The 20,059-nt window shown below is 34.5% G+C and overlaps 1 protein-coding gene across 1 annotated transcript in view; it reads left to right on the top strand.

Moving 5' to 3' along the window:
• Positions 1-20,059, top strand: part of LOC133083007 (lysine-specific demethylase 6A-like) — a 157,723-nt gene that overhangs the window by 71,039 nt on the left and 66,625 nt on the right. Inside the window, exon 8 of the mRNA XM_061179670.1 lies at positions 2,236-2,270. Within this exon, the coding sequence (XP_061035653.1) occupies positions 2,236-2,270 (35 nt within the window). The remainder of the gene's footprint in view (positions 1-2,235; positions 2,271-20,059) is intronic.

Genomic DNA, 20,059 nt, shown 5'->3' with positions numbered 1-20,059 from the left:
TCTGTTTTTAACCCATAAATTATTTTTCTTGTTTCTTTTAATGTCTTTGAGACTTTACATATTCCACAGGCCATGACTGGTCTTTGAATCTCGTAGCCTCTGCTTATGAAATAGGGAAGATCAGAGTATTCAAAATAAAGTTAAAAAAAAAAAAAGAATGGAAAATGTATTTTTGTTTATGAGTAACTTACACATGTACAGTTTCTTCATTGTTTATACATATTGTTTTTCAAGCTAGAAAGAGGTATGTATCCAGTTAATATTTTTGAAAACAATTAGATGATATAAAACTTTCATTATATGATTGTCCTTCATGATAGCATGTATTCTTAATATTCTGAAAATAACGTTTCTAATAAAGTTCAAATTTCAAGATCTTTTTGGCAATGTTGCCAGTATTTTAGTACATATGTTTGAAAATCTCCATGTTGAGTATTTTCCTAGTTGTATATTTATGGTCCTCTTTCAACTTATATTTAAGAATGAAATCGGAGATTTTCACTTTTCGAAAGATGACACTGTCACCTTATGGGATTGTGAGGCCAGAGACATGGGACCCGAGACTGAATTGGTAGGAAGTTCACATGGTGTTAGGGTGCCAGTTAGATAATCTTTTCTTTCTTGTTACTTATTAGATGGATATGAAGATGAGAAAAATGGGATTTAGATTCCCTAACTTTCTCCTTATTTCTGTCAAATAATGGAGATGAAATTTCTGTTAACTGGATTTGAGGTTATGTTGGGAAAGGGCAGTGAGGAGAAAGAAAATCACTTAACCTACTAAATAAAGAGATTGTTTTTATATATGAGACTAGAAAAAATTTGTGAATTGTATTTTGTTTATTTAGTTATTATCTTGTGATAGAATTTTCCTTTTCTCTGAAGAGGATGTTTTTATTCATAGGAGGTTTGTTAACTTGTAATGTGTAACCAGTTAGGGAGAGCAGTGACTTTGTACCCAAAATTTATTTGATTTTAGAGTTAATTACAAAATTTTAGGATCCTAATTTTTCTCTGTTATGTGCAGGAAATTATGGATATCTAGGGCAGTGTTTGCTAATCTGGATGTGGAGAAGTTATTAGAAAGCTAGGGAGTTTATTAAAGGAGACAGCTTTTCAGGCCTTTATAACACAGGATCACTAAATCACAGTTTTTAAGAGCTGAGCTTAAGAATTGGTAGTTTTTTAATGCTTCCTAGAGAGAATATAATCTTCAGGCCGTTTGCTGAGAGAATGAAAGATAAGGATGGGGTGGGAGGAGAAGGAAAGGACAGGAAAATAAACATCTTGTTACTTATGAGAATTTCATGATTCCTTTAAGACGTTTCTGGAAAGTAATCCTCATTTTATGTTCTCTGTAAAATTTTGAAAGCTTCTTCTAGTTACAGCCTAAAACAAAACATGAAAAGAGATTCGTTATTGACACATAAACCCCATAGAGTTTAAATAGCTAGAATTTAGTTGTAATTATTGTGATTTTGTTTTACGGATCCTTACGGTTTTCATTGAATCTTTCATGTTCTGGTAATTGCAAACTGAGCAACAGGAAGAACTTGGGGTGGGGGGGGGGGAAGAAGGGGCAAACGTGTTGTACCTTTATCTGATTTATCAGATATACTTAGTTTATAATTTTGATTTTTAGGTGGTGGTACGACTTTTTTTTCTTCTTTAAGTAAAAGTCACTAAATTCTGAATATCCAGAACAAAGTCATTTCTTGTGTGTGGTTTTACTAATACTGTTTCGATCTATGACTTTTTAAAAAATGTTTAAATAGATTTACTCTGAAGAAAAATGTGTGTATGTTTAAAAACATGTCTTTATTTAATAGCTTTACTATATTTTTAAGGTGAACATTTTGAATATCATGTTTTAGGATATATACATTTGAAAGGCTATGTTTATTTAATATTGCTGATTTAAATTTAGTATACTTATTTACTGTTGATGTTTAATGTTTTTAATGTATTTCAGTGTGTTTTCTTAGAATTAAAAATAAGTAGATTAAATTTTTATTTAATAATGGCTTTTAATTGTGTTTTCTTAGCATGCTCATGATCTTTATAGATTTATTTGTACATTGTTCTATTAAAAACAAAAGTCGCACTTCTAAATCAAATTTGTGATCCATTTCTTTAGCGTTTCCTTATATTTTAAATGTTGTATAATCTCTGTTTTCATTCATTACTTTAAACTTAGCTGTATTGTAATTAATTCTTTTCCATGATCCTTTGTAGTTCAGTTTCATATTGCCCACTTGTATGAAACCCAGGTAAGTGTTTTAATTTACTTTACTGAAAACAAGAACAAAATCCTTATCCATACTTAAAGTGAAATAAAAATTATATAAGACAGTTTCATACTTTACACTTTCATACTTAAAATGAAATAATTATCAGTAAATTTTAGTTCAGTTTTGAATATAAACTCCTGCATATATTTAATATTTTAAACTCATTAAATGTGTTTGAAATTTTGATTAGTGATAAAACCAAACAAGAGACATGAAGGAATTTGAGGTTTGTATTGAGAATGAGTATAGTTTTGGTAACCATTTTCAACTCACTGTGATTTAATAAATTTCCAGAACACTCTCTGGCTGTACACTAGGAATTGTCAGTTAATGCAGTTTGCCTCTAAATTGAGTCATCTGCGTGGTTTGAAATGACTTTACTTAAGAAGTGTTCTACCATCCTGATGTCAGTATGTATATTTTTCCAAAATATTTTTGCCTGTTTGAAATCAGATATTGTCTTAGAATAATTGCTTCTGTTTTTCTGTAATATCGAAGTGTCTTTAAAACATCTTATTTGTAACACAAAGTATAGTCACCCTTTAATGGTACTATCATAACTTCAACATTGGCTTTAAAAACTGTTTCAGTTTAACTTTGTAATATTTTGTGCATAGCATATTTTGTTTGGCTGTTAGATTAAAAACTGTAGTATCATATAAATTTACAGTCTGTGGTCAGAAATCAGGAAGTTGCTAGGAGGCTGAAAAAAGTACATAGAGTTTATCAATAGTATGAGTAGTTGAAGATTTAAGATTGTATTTCATTTGAGTTATAACATGCATTTAATAGCAGCTTTTCAGGGGTGAAAAAGTACTTGTTATGTAGTAAACATTTGTGAGGTCTATTCTTTTGTTTTTAGTCCAAGTATAAATTAATGGGGTGAGGGTAGATACTATGCAAATTTATACCAAACAAGGAAAGATGCTGTCATCTTCCTTTGTTCATATTATAAATGGATGTAGTAAGATAGTTTGAGATCATTTAAGTGTCAAGTTCCCAAACCCTGCTTATGGGTTAGCCATTTTGGGGAGCTTTAAAAAAATTGACGTCAGGTTTCTATACCCTGTCCATCTTCCCTTACTCCCCAGAAAACACCCCCGAAATTTCCATATTTTCTGAATCAGAGTTGATATCAAGGTAGGATATTCTGGTAATCTGCTAATTTCTATTTTATAACATGAATGGCAGCCTTCTTATATCTATTGTTATAGATAAAAATTCTTACCTCCTGGTCTGAGTCTTTGTTAAGTATAGAGTTTTTATTCATTAGTTTTTTTCTTTTTCTCCCTTAATCTTTTGATGTAGGGAAAGTGATTTTAGGTATATTCAATCTTGAGCTGGCCCAACAAATCTGCAGGTTCCTTACTGCAGGTAAGATAAGAACCTGCAATACAGAACCTGGGGATTCACACAGCCGACCCTACTAAACTGTTTTATGTAAGGTATCTTGAGCGGATTTTGGTATCCTCAGGTGTCATGGAACCAATCTCCACAAATACCGAGGGATTACTATGTTATGACGATTTGGTGTTTTCGGATGTTAAAACTATCTTAATTTCATTACAATTTTCAAAGAAGGAAAAGAATATATATTAAACCCAAGTAATCAATTAAGTTATAGAACTTTCCCATTTGAATTTTTAAAAATTAGATTGTGGTGTTATTAAATTTTATAGTTGGCACTTTAATAGAATGGGGGCATGAAGTATAAACTGAGATATTCTTAGAAAGGAAAATATGAGTAGTATACTTGCATTTGGTATCTACAAGAATTCTTCATTTCAGTGAATATCTTTTTCTTGTTAATCCAAGATAGTTCTCCCATTGTAAAAAAAATTCTACTTATAGTTGATTATAGTTTCATAAAATAATTTGAGTAAAATATAATTTTCTATGTAGGTCTTTTTGATTTTTCTAATTTTCACCTATACATAAAAGTTCTTATTTATAAATACTCTATTTGTCATATTCTTACAGTTTTATCTTCCTGAAAGATGATAATTTTGTTTTCTGAAATTTGATAGGGTTATTATTATTATTATTTTTTTTTAAAGGAATTCCTTTATTTATTTATTTATTTATGGCTGTGTTGGGTCTTCGTTTCTGTGTGAGGGCTTTCTCTAGTTGCGGCAAGCGGGGGCCACTCTTCATCGCGGTGCGCGGGCCTCTCACTATCACGGCCTCTCTTGTTGCGGAGCACAGGCTCCAGATGCGCAGGCTCTGTAGTTGTGGCTCACGGGCCTAGTTGCTTCGCGGCATGTGGGATCTTCCCAGACCAGGGCTCGAACCCGTGTCCCCTGCATTGGCAGGCAGATTCTCAACCACTGCGCCACCAGGGAAGCCCAGGGTTATTATTTACTGTTTTAAAATCATTAATTTATTGAGATGGTTTCTGAGGGTTTTTAAATGAAAACAGAATTTTACCCTTATTCTGGTATTCTCATGAGTTCTACTGATTATTTTCCAACTCCTTGTTTTGAAATAATTGTAAATTCACAGGAAGTAGCAAATATGCACAGAAGATACAGTGTACCTTTCACCTCATCTCTTCTTCAAGTGTTTACATCTTCTGTAATTGTAATACAGTATTGAGATGGGAAATGGACATTGGCACCCTATGTATATATAATTGTATGCTGTTTCATTGTATATGTAGACTGCTGATGAAGGTGAGAGTAGACTACCTGGTATTTGCTGGAGTAGACAACTTACTGTCTGACTTGTTTGGCTGCCACTTTTACTGATCTTTTACCTGTATAGATCAGTCTTTTCTTGAAGATTTTTCTCTTTATAGTTGTTGGTATTTCCAAGTTTGGCTTCTCCAGAACTTAGTAAGGAATTTAGGAGGCAAAAGAAAACAACAAACCAACAAAGAAAAACCAAAATCAAAAAAACCGAAACCCCAACTAAACAAATTTTAAAAATATATATTTACGGCTGTATTTTTCCTTGAGTTCAAAGATCAATGAATGGTTTACTTTTTTCCATATTTTTCCGATATTACATATAAAACAAGCAAACAGTTTGGAGTGATTTTAACTGGATTTAGTGGGAGAAATAAAAGTCTGTTTTCTACACCTAGTGTGGAATTGGAAATTAATGTCAGTCTTTCAAATTATAATGCAACCTTGTAGTCCTGAAGTAAATATACTAGATTGAGGTTTATTATTGTTGTTAAATATTACTGTAGTTCTAGTTTGTTAATGTTACATACACGTTTTCTGTGTCTTTTGTTCATGAGATAGGTTTTTACCTTTTTGTACTGCCCTTTGGAGATTTTAGAATGATGATTATACTGTTTTACAAAAGTGCTTTGGAAATGTCACCTTATTTTTGTATTCTCTGGAAGAGTTTGTGTTACAGATTGTTACTATATTTCTTCGCATAATGTTTTGAAAAATTTAATGTCTAAGCCATTTAGGACTGGATTTTTCATAATTGAAAGAGTTTTGATTATGGATACATTTGAAAAGTGGTATTTGTCACTACTTTAGGAGAGAGTTGTAGATTTTTATTTTGATTCAGTTCTGTTTTAGGGAAGAGAATTTTTTTGATTTCATCTTAACTATTGGCATGAATTGGTTCATAATATTTTCTTATAAAGTGTGTAAAGATCTGTGGTGAACACCTTTATTTATTGGTCTTGCCAGGGTTTGTCAAATGTAATAACCTTTCATATGCTTCTATTACGTGATTGCTTTCTATTAATTGCTGCTCTCTTACTACTTTCTTTGGGTTTAATTTAGTCAGCATTATTTTTTATTAATTTTTGACATACATAGGTGATTGATTTCTAGTTTTAAAAACAATGTGAATTAAAGTATTTTTTCTCCAAACATGATTTGATGCATTCTAAAAACTTGCTATGTCGTATACTTCTTATTTCAAAATATTTTCTAATTTCACCTGTGATTTGTTATTTTGTTTGACTTGTGGTTATGTAATGTGTTGAATAACGTATACAACTACAACGATGAAAGAATTTTCTGATTATGTTTTTGGTATTGAGTTCCATCTTAAATTTGTTGTTTACCCTTTTGTTATTTAAATCAGTTGGAATTTTTTAGATTGCTTTTGGGCCATGGTATCATGGGTCTTGGTTAGTGATTCATGTTTTTTTTAATTAGAAAGAAACATGTATTTTGTTGTTCTTGGGTATACTGTGGTAAGTTATGTAAACTTGGTTGTGTTCAGGTTTTCCTATATCCTTTTCAACTTTTTAATTTAAAAATTCTTGCTTATCCATTAAATCCGTTCTTGAAGAAGTATGTATGGTAATCGTGTTAAACATGATTATGTGTGTTAGTGTGCCCTGATTTTCGACTACAACTCTTCCTCCTTTTTTTTTTTTAATGAATGTTTTCAATGGGTATGGAATTTTGTTTTTATTTCCACAGTTTGAAATTTATGTTCCACTCTTGTTAAGCTTTATTGTTTCTTGATTTGAAGTCTCATGATTCCCTTGTTGATTCTTAGAAGGTGAAGCTTACCTTCACCCTGGTTTTTAATTTTCTGCTGATTACTTAAAATTTTTTCTTTGTATTTAGTTTCCTGCTGTTTTGCTACCATGATCCTAATTCTTTATGGTTTTCTGTTTGTGGTTTCTTGTATTTCTTGAATCTGTACCGTGTTCTCCTTTATGTTATGCAGGGAGGTTATTTCTTCAAAAACTACTTTTGCCCAATTATCTTTTTTCCTTTAAGTGTCCAAGTACATGTACATTACAGATTTCCACTGTCTTTTTTATTTTTCTCTGTATTTTCTACTTCTTTTTCTCTCTCTTTATCTGTATTTTCTTCTGGTTTATTTTTCAGGTCACTTATCTTCTCATTTTCTGTATCAAATCTGCAGTTAACCCACCACTGAGTTCTTAATTTTAATTATTCCCTTTTTTCCCTAAAATTTCTGATGGATTTTTACAAAGTTCTTGATTCTGGGCTGAAATTATTCATCATTTATTTTCTCGAACATACTAATCCTAGTTATTTGAAAGTCATTGATAATTCTGATATCTGAATCTCCTGTTGCCTTTGACCATTTGGTATTTACTTAATTTTTCTTAATTTTTTTACTTAATTTTTACTTAATTTACTTAATTTTTTTCTTAATTTTTCTCTCTTTTGTTTTTACTTCTTTACAATTTGCTTTGAATTATTTACTGAATGCCAGCCTACATGTATGAAAACATACAGCGATCATTTTAACTTCTGGGCTTGTTTCAGTTTTCCTTTTTTTCCCCTGGCCAATTCTTAGATTGGGGAAAGATCACCATAATCCAGTGAGGCAATAATGTGATCTAAAATTGGTCTTCTTGTATTACAAGGCCTTGTATGATTGTAGATTTTAGTTCACCCTTTATCAAGGTTATAGTAATTTTGAGACTTACCTACTTGGGATGTATTTGACAGGACCTGTTGCCATGCTCAACTAGAAATGTTATGGTTCCCCAGTGCTGTAAAGGGAAAGGTGGGTGCTTTGTCATACTCTTCTTTGTTGGGTTTCTTTCTATCCTTGTATAAGTAGCCCTCCATGAGGAAGATGGAGGACATTTCCTTAAATTTATGGTTAGATTTTTTGGTATCCCATTTTAAATGGGATAAATTTCTGTAAAAATAGAAAGTTTTCTTCTGGGAAAAGAGACAGTAATCATGCAGTGTGATGAATATTATGCGGAAAATAAAATAGGTCAATGAGATCAAGTGCTTTACAGGGAGATATCAAGGATAACTCAGATGTCTGTCACTTGGGAAGAAGTTGAAAAAAATACGGTATAGTTTGTACTATCTAGTGTAATCATTCATATGTTAATGGAGTGAGGAATATTCATTATTGTGTATCCTTTGGGAGGATATCATATATATTTTTAAGTGCATAGAGGAAAGTGAAGCAGTGTGTTGGGTATACTATAACTTATTTGGACATATGTGTGTGTTATTATATGAAAAAGCCAAAGGATAAATCATTAGAAGTTTTAATAACTGCTTATCCACAAGAAGATGACAGAAACAGTATGATTAAATAGAAGTTAATATAGTGTACCTCTCTCAACTTATACTTTGTTGTTGTGTGCTGGTCTAAGTCAGTAAAAACTCTTGTGGCTGGCTGGACCTGCCCTTCCGGTTCTTACTGTGATTGCATGTCGCCCTTGGGACCACACAGTGAGATCACAAGAAGAGAGAAGGGAAGAGCATGTAGAGTTCTGCTTTTATTGGAATCAAAGGAGGGTTTCAAGATTTCACTTTCTATTGGTGAATTTAAAACATATGAGCAGGGGGCTTCCCTGGTGTGGCGCAGTGGTTTAGAATCTGCCTGCCAATGCAGGGGACATGGGTTCGTGCCCTGGTCTGGGAAGATCCCACATGCCGCAGAGCAACTGGGCCCGTGAGCCGCAACTACTGAGGCTGCCCGTCTGGAGCCTGTGCTCCACAACACGAGAGGCCGCGATAGTGAGAGGCCCGCGCACCACGATGAAGAGTGGCCCCCGCTTGCCACAACTAGAGAAAGCCCTCGCACAGAAACGAAGACCCAACACAGCCATAAATAAATAAAAATAAATAAAGAATAGACTTGCACCAGAGTGATCTTTAAAACAAAAACAAAAACAAAAAAAAAATATGAGCAGGAATTTAAAGCTCAGGAAGAGAAAAACGTGCAGCCTAAAGGATAAGTTATCTAAGTCAGCTATGATTTCTAATACAGAGTTGGGGGGGGCGGTGCATGCGTGGCAGACAGCCTGGTTCTTTATCTAGTCATGTAGCTGGCAGTGTGTTTATTCAGATTAGCCAGCTTTCTAGTGGCTATTTCAGAACAAAGCTTACGTCAGGCACTTGTGTTATAAAAAAGAAAAACCGTCTGTAAGGGCTTAAATTTGTGTGAGTTTTAGAGTCTGTGGATTCTTTACATCGTTATCAGAAGGAAATTTTTAAAAGGCCAAAAAGTCAATAGTAGAATTTAAAAAATACCACCATTTGTGGTTATTTCTTGCAAAAAAGGGAAACTGAAATCAACTCTAACATTTTCTTCTATGTGCTGGTTTAAGAAGAGGGGACAAAGGAAAAACCTTGGAATGGGTAGGGACAGGATAAATAACATAGATTGTTTAGTAAAATTTTAAGACTTTAGAGTGGGTGGGAGGTTAAGGGAAGGCAAAGGAGATCCTATAAATTAAAAGATTTTTAAGAGACATAACTAGATTCAATGGTTGGACCTTGTTTGGGTCCTGAGTTAAGCCAACCATAAAAAGGCAGCTAAGAGAAAGTTGTGTGAGAAATTTTGATACACAGTGGTAATTTAATATTAAGTAATTATTGTCATTTTTTAAGGGCCATGTACTTAGGTTTTAGAAAACATAATTATGTATATTAAGGGATATATACTAATGTATTTATGGATATAACAATGATAATGTCTAGGATTTGCTTCAGAATTATCAAATGTGGGTAATTGAAATGATTTAATAGTTTTAAGGAGGTGACGAATACTTAGAACTTCGTTATGTTTTCTTTACTTTTCTGTACTTTTTGCACTATAATGTTTAAAATTTTACAGAATTAAAGTAATGGAATGTATGGATTTCTTTTTGTTTAGTGAGGTTAGTTAAGGCTTCTCTGAACAGCAACTATTCGAGTTATGCTCAGATAAAGATACGGAGTTAGTTGTGAGGATGGGATGTATTTAAATGTGCATGAGTGCCAGGGTGTAGTTGTGTTAGCAACAGAAAACACTTTGATAAGATATAGAGCTAGAAACTTGAAAGATCAAAAGGAAGCCAGGATAGACACAGTGTTGGAACCCCTCCCCTCAATTTTGTGAAATTTATTTCCTATTAATCGTTTTTAGTCTTGCCACCAAAACCATTGATTTCTTAGTTGTTCGTAAAATTTAGATCCTTTAAGATATATTAATCTTATGTCCAAATAATGATAATGTTTTTCTTCTTGACCGTTTATGATTGGCATCAATATCTTTTGCATCATTTTAATGATATACTCAGAGTGTTTAACCCTAGTAGTATTACCTCTTTTGGTTTTGATTACTTGGTTTCTCTCATAAATAAGTAGATCTCCTTCTTCTTCTTTCACTCAGTCCTATTGTGTTTTTCTCTTTGTGTGCTGCCATTAATGAGTTGGATAATTCTTTAATTATAGGCTTAATGAAACCAGAAACTGATTCTTCAAAAATTATTTTTCATAAGCCTGTATAAAGAGGAAAAAGTGCAGAAGTGTACAAAATTAGGATAGAGCACGGCATATATTGTTTTAAAAAGTGTTAATTGTTGCATAAATTATAGCAGAGAAATTTGAAAATATAGATGAAATAATTTCCTGTCAGAATATAAATTACCCAATTTTATTCAAGAAGTGAAACACTTGAATAGATGAGTTACCATTCCAGTCTTACTTGTGGAAATCAATATTTAATATAAAATATAAAATATTTTAATGAAAAGCTGCATGGACTAGATGATCACATTATTGGATGATTCTAACTATCCTCTAAAGTTTAGAGGTTAAGAAAATTTTTGAATTTTTTATGTTTCTACAATGGTGTTTATTTTTGAATAGTTGATATAGAATAAAAAGACACGAAAGTGTGCGCTGTTAAGTTTCTTTCTTCCTCTGTCCTTAGCTACCAATTCCCCTTGTAATCAGACATCAGTGAATATAATTTTGAGTACTCTTGCAAAAAGAATACTGTTCAGCTACTTAGGCAAATCCACACATTTGTTTATACACATGCATGTGTGCACACACACACACAGTATAATTTTTTTTAACTCAAATTACAGTCCATTATGTATGTTCATTGGTGACTGCTTTTAACTTCTTTTGTTAATATCTTCGAAGTCATTATGTAGCAGGACAGGTAGAACTGTATTGTTATATTTGCTTATTAATGTCAGTTCATCAATGTAACAGTTATGAATGATTACAAACAATGCTTCTATTGAATAATCCTTCATTTAAGTCATTTTCAAAATGAGTGGAATTGTTACTTTTTTTTTAAAAAAAGGCTATTTATTTAGACAATTTGAAATGCATCCTCTTTTATTTACTTATTTATTTATTTATGGCTGTGTTGGGTCGTCGTTTCTGTGTGTGAGGGCCCCCTCCAGTTGCGGCAAGCGGGGGCCACCCTTCATCACGGTGCGCGGGCCTCCCACCATCGCGGCCCTCCCTGCCGCGGAGCACAGGCTCCAGACGCGCAGGCTCAGCAGCTGTGGCTCACGGGTCCAGCCGCTCCGCAGCATGTGGGATCCTCCCAGACCAGGGCCCGAACCCGTGTCCCCTGCATTGGCAGGCAGACTCTCAACCACTGCGCCACCAGGGAAGCCCCTGTTACTTTATTTTTTACATTAACACTTAAGTGAATTTAGAATTAATTTTAATACCGAGAATACAGACAGAATTCATTTTTATAAACGGATTGAAAATTGTACATAAAGATAAATGTAATTCAGGTTTTGTTTAAAAGTAATCATATCATGAATGATTAGGTAGACCTTATACAATGAATTCACTGACAATTGAACATAAGTAATTGTAAGGAGAAAAAAGGGCTTAAAAATGAAAGGACAAAGGATAAAACTCTTGATTATCATTATTCTAATAATAAAAAGAAATGATCAGAAAACCCATGTTACTTATAGATGAATCAGGATAAAAATCATTGCAAGACTTCTAATCAGAACCATGCAAGTGCAAAGAGTATGGGAGTAAAATATCCCCTCCAGGTGTTGAAAGAATAGAATCTACCTACTTAGAATTCTATGACCGGTGCCGTTATCTTTTCAGAGAAGAATTACAAATTAATTATATACTCCCCCATTAAAGAGGTGCCTCTCTTAAGTGTGAACTGAGAATGATGACTTCTGTCCAAAGAGTACATTTGTGGAAAGAGTTAGTGGTGGGGAACTTTTCAGTGGAGCTAACTGACAAATACTGTATGTTAGCCAGGTGTACATAGTTAACAGCATCAGTAGTAGGTCATGTTTGATATGATGTATCCTTTTTTTTTTTTAAACTTTGGGTTTATTTATTTATTTATTTATGGATGTGTTGGGTCTTCGTTTCTGTGCGAGGGCTTTCTCTAGTTGCGGCAAGTGGGGGCCACTCTTCACCGCGGTGCGTGGGCCTCTTACTATCGCGGCCTCTCTTGTTGCGGAGCACAGGCTCCAGACGCGCAGGCTCAGTAATTGTGGCTCACGGGCCTAGTTGCTCCGCGGCATGTGAGATCTTCCCAGACCAGGGCTCGAACCCGTGTTCCCTGCATTGTCAGGCAGACTCTCAACCACTGCGCCACCAGGGAAGCCCTGATATGATGTATCCTTGATACGAGATGATGGGAAGAGTACTTTACCTCTGTAGTCTTCATTCTGAAAACACATTTCCCCATTCTAACCAGGAGGAAAATATCACACAAACTCCAAATACACAGAACTCTTAAAAAGTACTTGCCAGTGCTACTAAAAACTTCTATTAAACTAATCAAAACCTGAGACTCTATAATAGTCAAAAGAAACTGAAGGAGACATGGCAACTAAATAAAATGTGGTATCCTGGAATAGCAAAATGATATTAGGTAAAAGGGACATTGGATAGAGTATGGGTTTCAGTAATAACTGTATATCCACATTGGTTCATTCATTGTGATGTATGCCATACTAATATCAATAATATGGAAAATTTAGTATGTCTCTATTAGAACTCTGTAGTATGTTTACATTTTTTCTATAAATTAGACAAAATTAAGATTGAAATTTATTTCATAATGTGTAGGAGAAATACTTTTTTAAAAAATAAATTTATTTATTTATTGTTGGCTACACTGGGTCTTAGTTGCTGTGCACGGGCTTTCTCTGGTTGTGGCAAGTGAGGGCTATTCTTCGTTGCGGTGCGTGGGCTTCTCATTGCGGTGGCTTCTCTTGATGCAGAGCATGGGCACTAGGTGCGCTGGTTTCAGTAGTTGTCTCATGCAGCCTCAGCAGTGTGCGGCACATGGGCTCAGTAGTTGCAGCTCTCGGGCTCTAGAGCACAGGCTCAGTAGTCATGGTGCATGGCCTTAGTTCCTCCGCGGCATGTGGGATCTTCCTGGACCAGGGCTCGAACCCTTGTCCCCTGCATTGGCAGGCAGATTCTTAACCACTGCACCACCAGGGACATCCCTCAATATCTTCTTCTTTAAGACATTAGTAGTGACAGTATACAGTATATTGGGTGTTTATAGCATATGGATATATAAAATGAAATAACAATATTAATAGGGACAGGAAGGAGAAATTGGGAACATTCTGAGCAAGGATAGCTACACTCACTATACTTGGAAATGGTATAGTATTCTTTGTGAGGGGTTAGATTTGTTATGGGTATATTTTATAAACTTAGTTAAATCTAAAGACAAAGATAGCTTTTAAGCAAACGAATATAGAAATATAGTCTCCAAAAGGACATATGGATCCTAACATGGGTACAGCTGGCAACAGAACATCAAAATACATGAGGTTTTGAGAGGTAGATGAATCAACTGTTCTCCCTGGAATCTTAACAAGCCTTATTCAATAAATGAATAATCAACTACAGAAAAAAGTGTATTCAGGGTAACTTGAACAGTGTATGATCAGTCAATTTGTCAGTCTAAATAACAGTATTATCAATCATGTTATGAACTGATTGACTTATATAGAACACACAGTCAATAGTAGAGTCTTAACAGCTTTCATGGTACATGGAGCATTCGTTAACATAGGTAGCCTTCTGGCCCATGGACTACACCTTGAAAGTTTAAAAGAGTTCATATACAAACTTTAAAAGAGTTTATAACAAATTATACTAAGTACGTTCTTAAAACACAGTGTAATTATAAGCTTGTGACAGTATGGTAGCAAAAAAATTCTCATATAGTTGAACATTTAACAGTATAGTTCTAAACTATGGGTCTAAAAGAAGTCACAAGAAAAACTAAAAAAATTTTTAATTATAAAAGTGAAAATACAGCCTCAGAATTTGTGGGTCGTGGTTAGAGAGTTAGCTTAGAATGAAATGTATAGCTTAAATGCTTGTATGGAAAATGAGAAAGATCTAACGTCAATAGCCTCAGCTTTTACCTTGAGAGAAATTAGAGCAAATTAAGCCTAAGGCAAGCAGAAGGAAGAAACTACGAAAGATAAGATCAGACATCAATGAAATTGAAAAGAAAAAACAGTATGAACAAAATTGAAAACTTGTTCTTTGTTAACAGTAGATTTGACAGACCTCAGTTTCAGCTATTGGAGGAAAAAAAGACACAACTACCATTATGAAGAATGAAAGAAGATAAATCGTCTTTCATTTCATTCATGTGATGAGGGGTAATCATCACAATGAAAAACATTTTAAAAATTTCAACAGATAAATAAGAAAGAAAAGAAAAAGAAGAAAGAGGGGTTGTCACTTGTATTAGCCAGGATTTTCCAGAGAAACAGCGAATAGGAGCGTATGGGTGTGTATATGTTTGCATGTATAAATATACATATATATATATAGTATGTGTGTATGTGTATATTGTGTGTGTGTGTACATTTATTATAGGAACTTGCTGATGGAATTGTGTCTGCAAGCCAAAGAAACTTTAGTCCAGATCTGTCTAGTTCTTTAGTTCAAGAACCGCAAGTTCGAGTATCTGAAAGCAGAAGATGACGTTCCATTCTCAAGCAAGCAGTGCGCAAAGTTACACTTCCACTGCCTTTTGTTTGTTTGTTTGTATTGGCTGATGCCTACCCACATTGGGGAGGGTGGGCAATCTTCTTTACTCAGTCTCTCCATCCAAATGGAATCTCTTCCAGAAATACTTCACAGATACACCCAGCAATAATGTTTCATTAGCAGTCTGGGCATTACTTAGCCCAGTCAGCTGACATATAAAACCAAGCATCATATCACAACTCAGTCCACGTACATTACCAGTACATTAAGGGAATGCCTGAACAGCTCTATGCCTGGAAATTTTATAATTTAGATAAAATGGATCAATTCCTTAAAAGACACAAAGTAGCAAAATTCACTGAAGGAGAATTTGATAGCCTGAAGAGCCCTCTTTCAAAGTAATTGAATTAGTCATTAAAATGGTCATGTCATCTGCAGATACTATAATTTAACTTCTTCATTTCCAAGTCAGATATCTTTTATTTTTCTTGCCTAAGTCCTCTGGATAAAATTTTGAATGCTGCAGTGAAAATAGATATCCTTGTCTCTTTATTGGTTTTAGTGGATAGTCTTTCACTTTTTCAGCATTGTGTATTATGTTCACTATTTTTTTTCAAGACTTTTTTCCCCATGCATTTTTAGGATCACTACAAAATTGCAGAGAAGGTACAGAGATTTTGTATATATTTATTGCCCCATAGTCTTCCGTGTTATTAACATTCCCCACCAGAGTGGTACATTTGTTGCAGTTAATAACCTACGTTGACAACCCATCATTACCCAAAGTTCAGAGTTTACATTACGGTTCATTCTTAGTGTTGTACATTCTGTGGATTTGGACAAATGTATAATTATATTTATCTATCATTATTGTATCATACAGAGTGTTTTCACAGCTCTGAAAATCCTCTGTTCTCTTTCAGTTAACCCTTCTGCTTCCCCCAATCCCTGGCAATCACAGATCTTTTATTGCCTTCATAGTTTTGCCTTTTCCAGAATATCAGAGAGTTGGAATCAGAGAATGTGGTCTTTTCACGTTGGGTTCTTTGACCTAGTAATATGCATTTAAGTTTCCTTCATATCCTTTTATGGCTTGATACCTCATTTCTGTTTAGCTCTGAATAATATTCCATTGTCTGGATGAACCAAGTTTATTTATCCATTCATCTACTGAATGATATAGTGGTTTCTTCCAAATTGCGGCAGTTATGAATAAAGCTGCTATGTAATCACTTTGGTTTTTCATAAATGCCCTTCCATCAGATTGAAGTAGTTCCCTTATATTTCTAATTTGGTGAGTATTTTTTAAATTAACTAATTAATTATTTTTGGCTGCATTGGGTCTTCATTGCTGTACATGGGCTTTCTCTAGTGGTGAGCGGGGGCTACTGTTCGTTGCAGTGCACAGGGTTCTCATTGTGGTGGCTTCTTTTGTTGCAGAGCACGGGCTCTAGGCGCATGGGCTTCAGTAGTTGTGGCACGCAGGCACAATATTTGTGGCTCACAGGCGCTAGAGCACAGGCTCAGTAGTTGTGGTACACAGGCTTAGTTGCTCCATGGCATGTGGCATCTTCCCGGACCAGGGCTGGAACCAGTGTCCCCTGCATTGGCAGGTGGATTCTTAACCACGTGCCACCAGGGAAGTCCTGGTGAATATTTTTTATCATGAAAAGATGCTGAATTTTGTCACGTTTTGTGAAATTCTTTTTCTGCATCAGTGGAGCTGATCGTATGTTCTTTTGACTTCTTCCTGTTAATGTGCAATATTACATTGAGTGAACCATCCTTTCATTCTGGGAATAAGTCCTACTTAATTTTTTATTAATATGATGCTGAATTCAGTAAGTTAGTATTCTTTTGAGATTTTTTGCATAAATATGCTTAAAGGATATTGGTTTGTAGTTTTCTTTTTTTAAATAAATACCATCAAGGTTCTTCCATGTTGTAGCATGTATCAGAATTTTATTATTTTTAAGGCTGAATAACACTCCATTATATGTGCAGTCAGCCCTCACTGTCCATGGGTTCTGCATATTCATATTAAGCCAACCTCAGATCAAAAATATTTGGGAAAAAAATTCCAGAAAGTTCCAAAAAGCAAAACTTGAACTTACTACATTCCAGCTACTATTTAAATAGCATTTACATTGAACTGGATATTATAAGAAATTTAGAGATGAAGAAGACAGATGTAAGGATGTGCATAGGTTATACGCATCTACTACTGCATTTTGCATATATAAGGGACTTGAGCATCCACTAAGGTCCTGGAACTAATCTCCTGAAGATATCAGGGATGACTCCATATATATATATCAAATTTTGTTTGATTTATCAAATATATGTTCATCTGTGAGTAAACACTTGGATTATTTCTCCCTTCAGCAGTTTTGTAGTAATGATGAATGAAAAAGATAAAGGTGTAGTATATGATGAAAAAATGAAAGTTTTTAACCCAAGATGTGTAAATAATTGAATTTTTGTTCTTTTTTTTGTTCTTTTTTACCCCCCAAGATTGTTTGACTTTGAGGCCCTTTGAAATTCCGTATGAACTTTAGGATGATTTTTAAAATTTCTGGCAAGTACAGTGGGATTTTGATAGGGATTACATTCAGTCCTTAAATCGTGTTATCTTAATGCAGGAGGAATACTTCACAGATATTGCAGGTTCAGTTCCAGACCACTGCAATCAAGTAAATATTGCAATAAAGCAAGTCACATGAATTTTTTGGTTTTCCAAGGCATATAAAAGTCATGTTTACCCTGTACTATAGTTTATTAAGTGTGCAAAAACATGTCTAAAAAAATGTATATATATATACATTAGTTAAAATCTGTCTAAATGCTATTATCAAAAAACGAAAGCAAGTGTTGGTGAGGATGTGGAGAAATTGGAACCCTCATACACTGTTGGTGGGAATGCAGAATGGTGCAGCTAGTATAGAAAGAGTATGAAGATTCCTCAAAAATTAAAAATTGAAGTATCATAGGATCCAACCAGTATTCCAACCTTTGAGTGTTTATTCAAAAAAATTGAAATTGGGCTTCCCTGGTGGCGCAGTGGTTACAAAATCTGCCTGCCAATGCAGGCGACACAGGTTTGAGCCCTGGTCCGGAAAGATCACACATGCCACGGAGCAACTAAGCCCATATGCCACAACTACCGAGCCTGCGCTCTAGGTCCGCAAGCCACAAGTGCTGAAGCCTGCGTGCCTAGAGTCCATGCTGCGCAACAAGACAAGCCCGCACACCACAACCAAGAGTAACCCCTGCTCGCTGCAACTAGAGAAAGCCCACGTGCAGCAACGAAGACTCAACGCAGCCAGAAATAAAAAATAAATAATAAAAATAAATACATTAAAAAAATAAGAATTGTCCTGTGTTTGTTGAACCACTAACAAGAGACAAGATGTGGAAACAATAACAGATGAGTGGATAAAGTGTGGTGTTTTGTACACAAGTCACATATTTGGTAAATTCATGTTATTGTAATTTTTAAATTTTTAAATTTATTTTATTTTTGGCTGCGTTGGGTCTTTGTTGCTGCGCACGGGCTTTCTCTAGTTGCGGCGAGTGAGCACTACTCTTTGTTGTGGTATGCAGACTTCTTGTTGCGGTGGCTTCTCTTGTTGTGGAGCACAGGCTCTAGGTGCACAGGCTTCAGTAGTTGTGGCTTGCGGGTTCTAGAGTGCAGGCTCAGTAGTTGCGGCACACGGGCTTAGTTGCTCCGCAGCATGTGGGATCTTCCCGGACCAGGACTTGAAACCGTGTCCCCTGCATTGGCAGGCAGCTTGTTAACCACTGAGCCACCAGGGAAGCCGGGTAAATTTATTTTAAATTAATTTTGTTTTTAGTGTTGCGATAAGTTGACTTGTTTTCATAATTTCCTTTTTTAAGTATTCTCTGGTAGTATATAGAAATGCAGCTGATTTTTGATTGTTAATTTTCTATCCTGCTGAATTTATTAATTGTGGTTGTTCATGCTTGGGGAAGTGTTTATCCTTGTAAGTGTTGGCTTGTTTGTGGATGTTGGTTTGCTGTCTACGTTAAAGCCGTGGCTTTCCTATGTATATATATGTGTGTATGTACATATGTATGTGGGTATATGACAGATAAAAAAAAGAGATGGGTTTTTTTTTTCTTTCTCCTCCTTTGCTTGTCTCATTTGGTTAAAGTAAAAACTCAGTATTTTTAGCACGAATTTATACATTTATTTTAATGAATCATATTGCTGTGCTCATTTAATAAAAATGTCCTGGAAATGACTTTATCATCCCTTTTTTTAATACTCTTTAAATGTCTAAAACAGTTTTTCCAAGTATGTTTTGTTTTGTTTTTAAACATCTTTATTGCAGTATAATTGCTTTACACTGGTGTGTTAGTTTCTGCTTTATAACAAAGTGAATCAGTTATACATATGCATATATCCCCATATCTCTTCCCTCTTGCATCTCCCTCCCTCCCTCCCTATCCCACCCCTCTAGGTGGTCACAAAGCATCGAGCTGATCTCCCTGTGCTATGTGGCTGCTTCCCACTCGCTATCTGTTTTACATTTGGTAGTGTATATATGTCCATGCCACTCCCAAGTATGTTTTAAAGAGACCATACTTTGAATTTTCTCTTTTTAATTTTTTCTGTTATTTTGGAAGAGTTGTGTTTAATATCACAGGAACAATAATAGGTTTTAGTCTTACTAATAATTTTTAAAAGAGAACTGTGGGCAATGGTCTCATTTGTAAATTTGCCTGTACTTGTAATATGAGCGTTGTATCGTATCTATGGGAAATGTTATGCCTTTAAAAACCACTTTTAATTATGAACACTTTCCAAAAGTATTTTCTATAAAAAAGCAGTAAATTTCAAAATGCAAATTAAGATGAAAACTACTTTTCCTCAGTCTTAGACTTTGTAAAGGATAGTAGTAGCACTTGTATTTGCTTTATAAGATGTCCGTATCTTCAGAAGTCTTTCTAGGTTAATTATACATTTGCTGGTAGAATATTTCTCCAGCCTTGTGAATGTTATTAAATAATGTCTAAGGTTGGAGTTATTTTCTTTGTAACTTTTGAGATACAGCAAATGTT

Source organism: Eubalaena glacialis, unplaced genomic scaffold, assembly GCF_028564815.1.
Source record: "Eubalaena glacialis isolate mEubGla1 unplaced genomic scaffold, mEubGla1.1.hap2.+ XY H_3, whole genome shotgun sequence".
NCBI lineage: Eukaryota > Metazoa > Chordata > Mammalia > Artiodactyla > Balaenidae > Eubalaena > Eubalaena glacialis.
The sequence above is the reverse complement of the archived record's forward strand: the minus strand, read 5'-3'. Positions and strand labels throughout refer to the sequence as shown.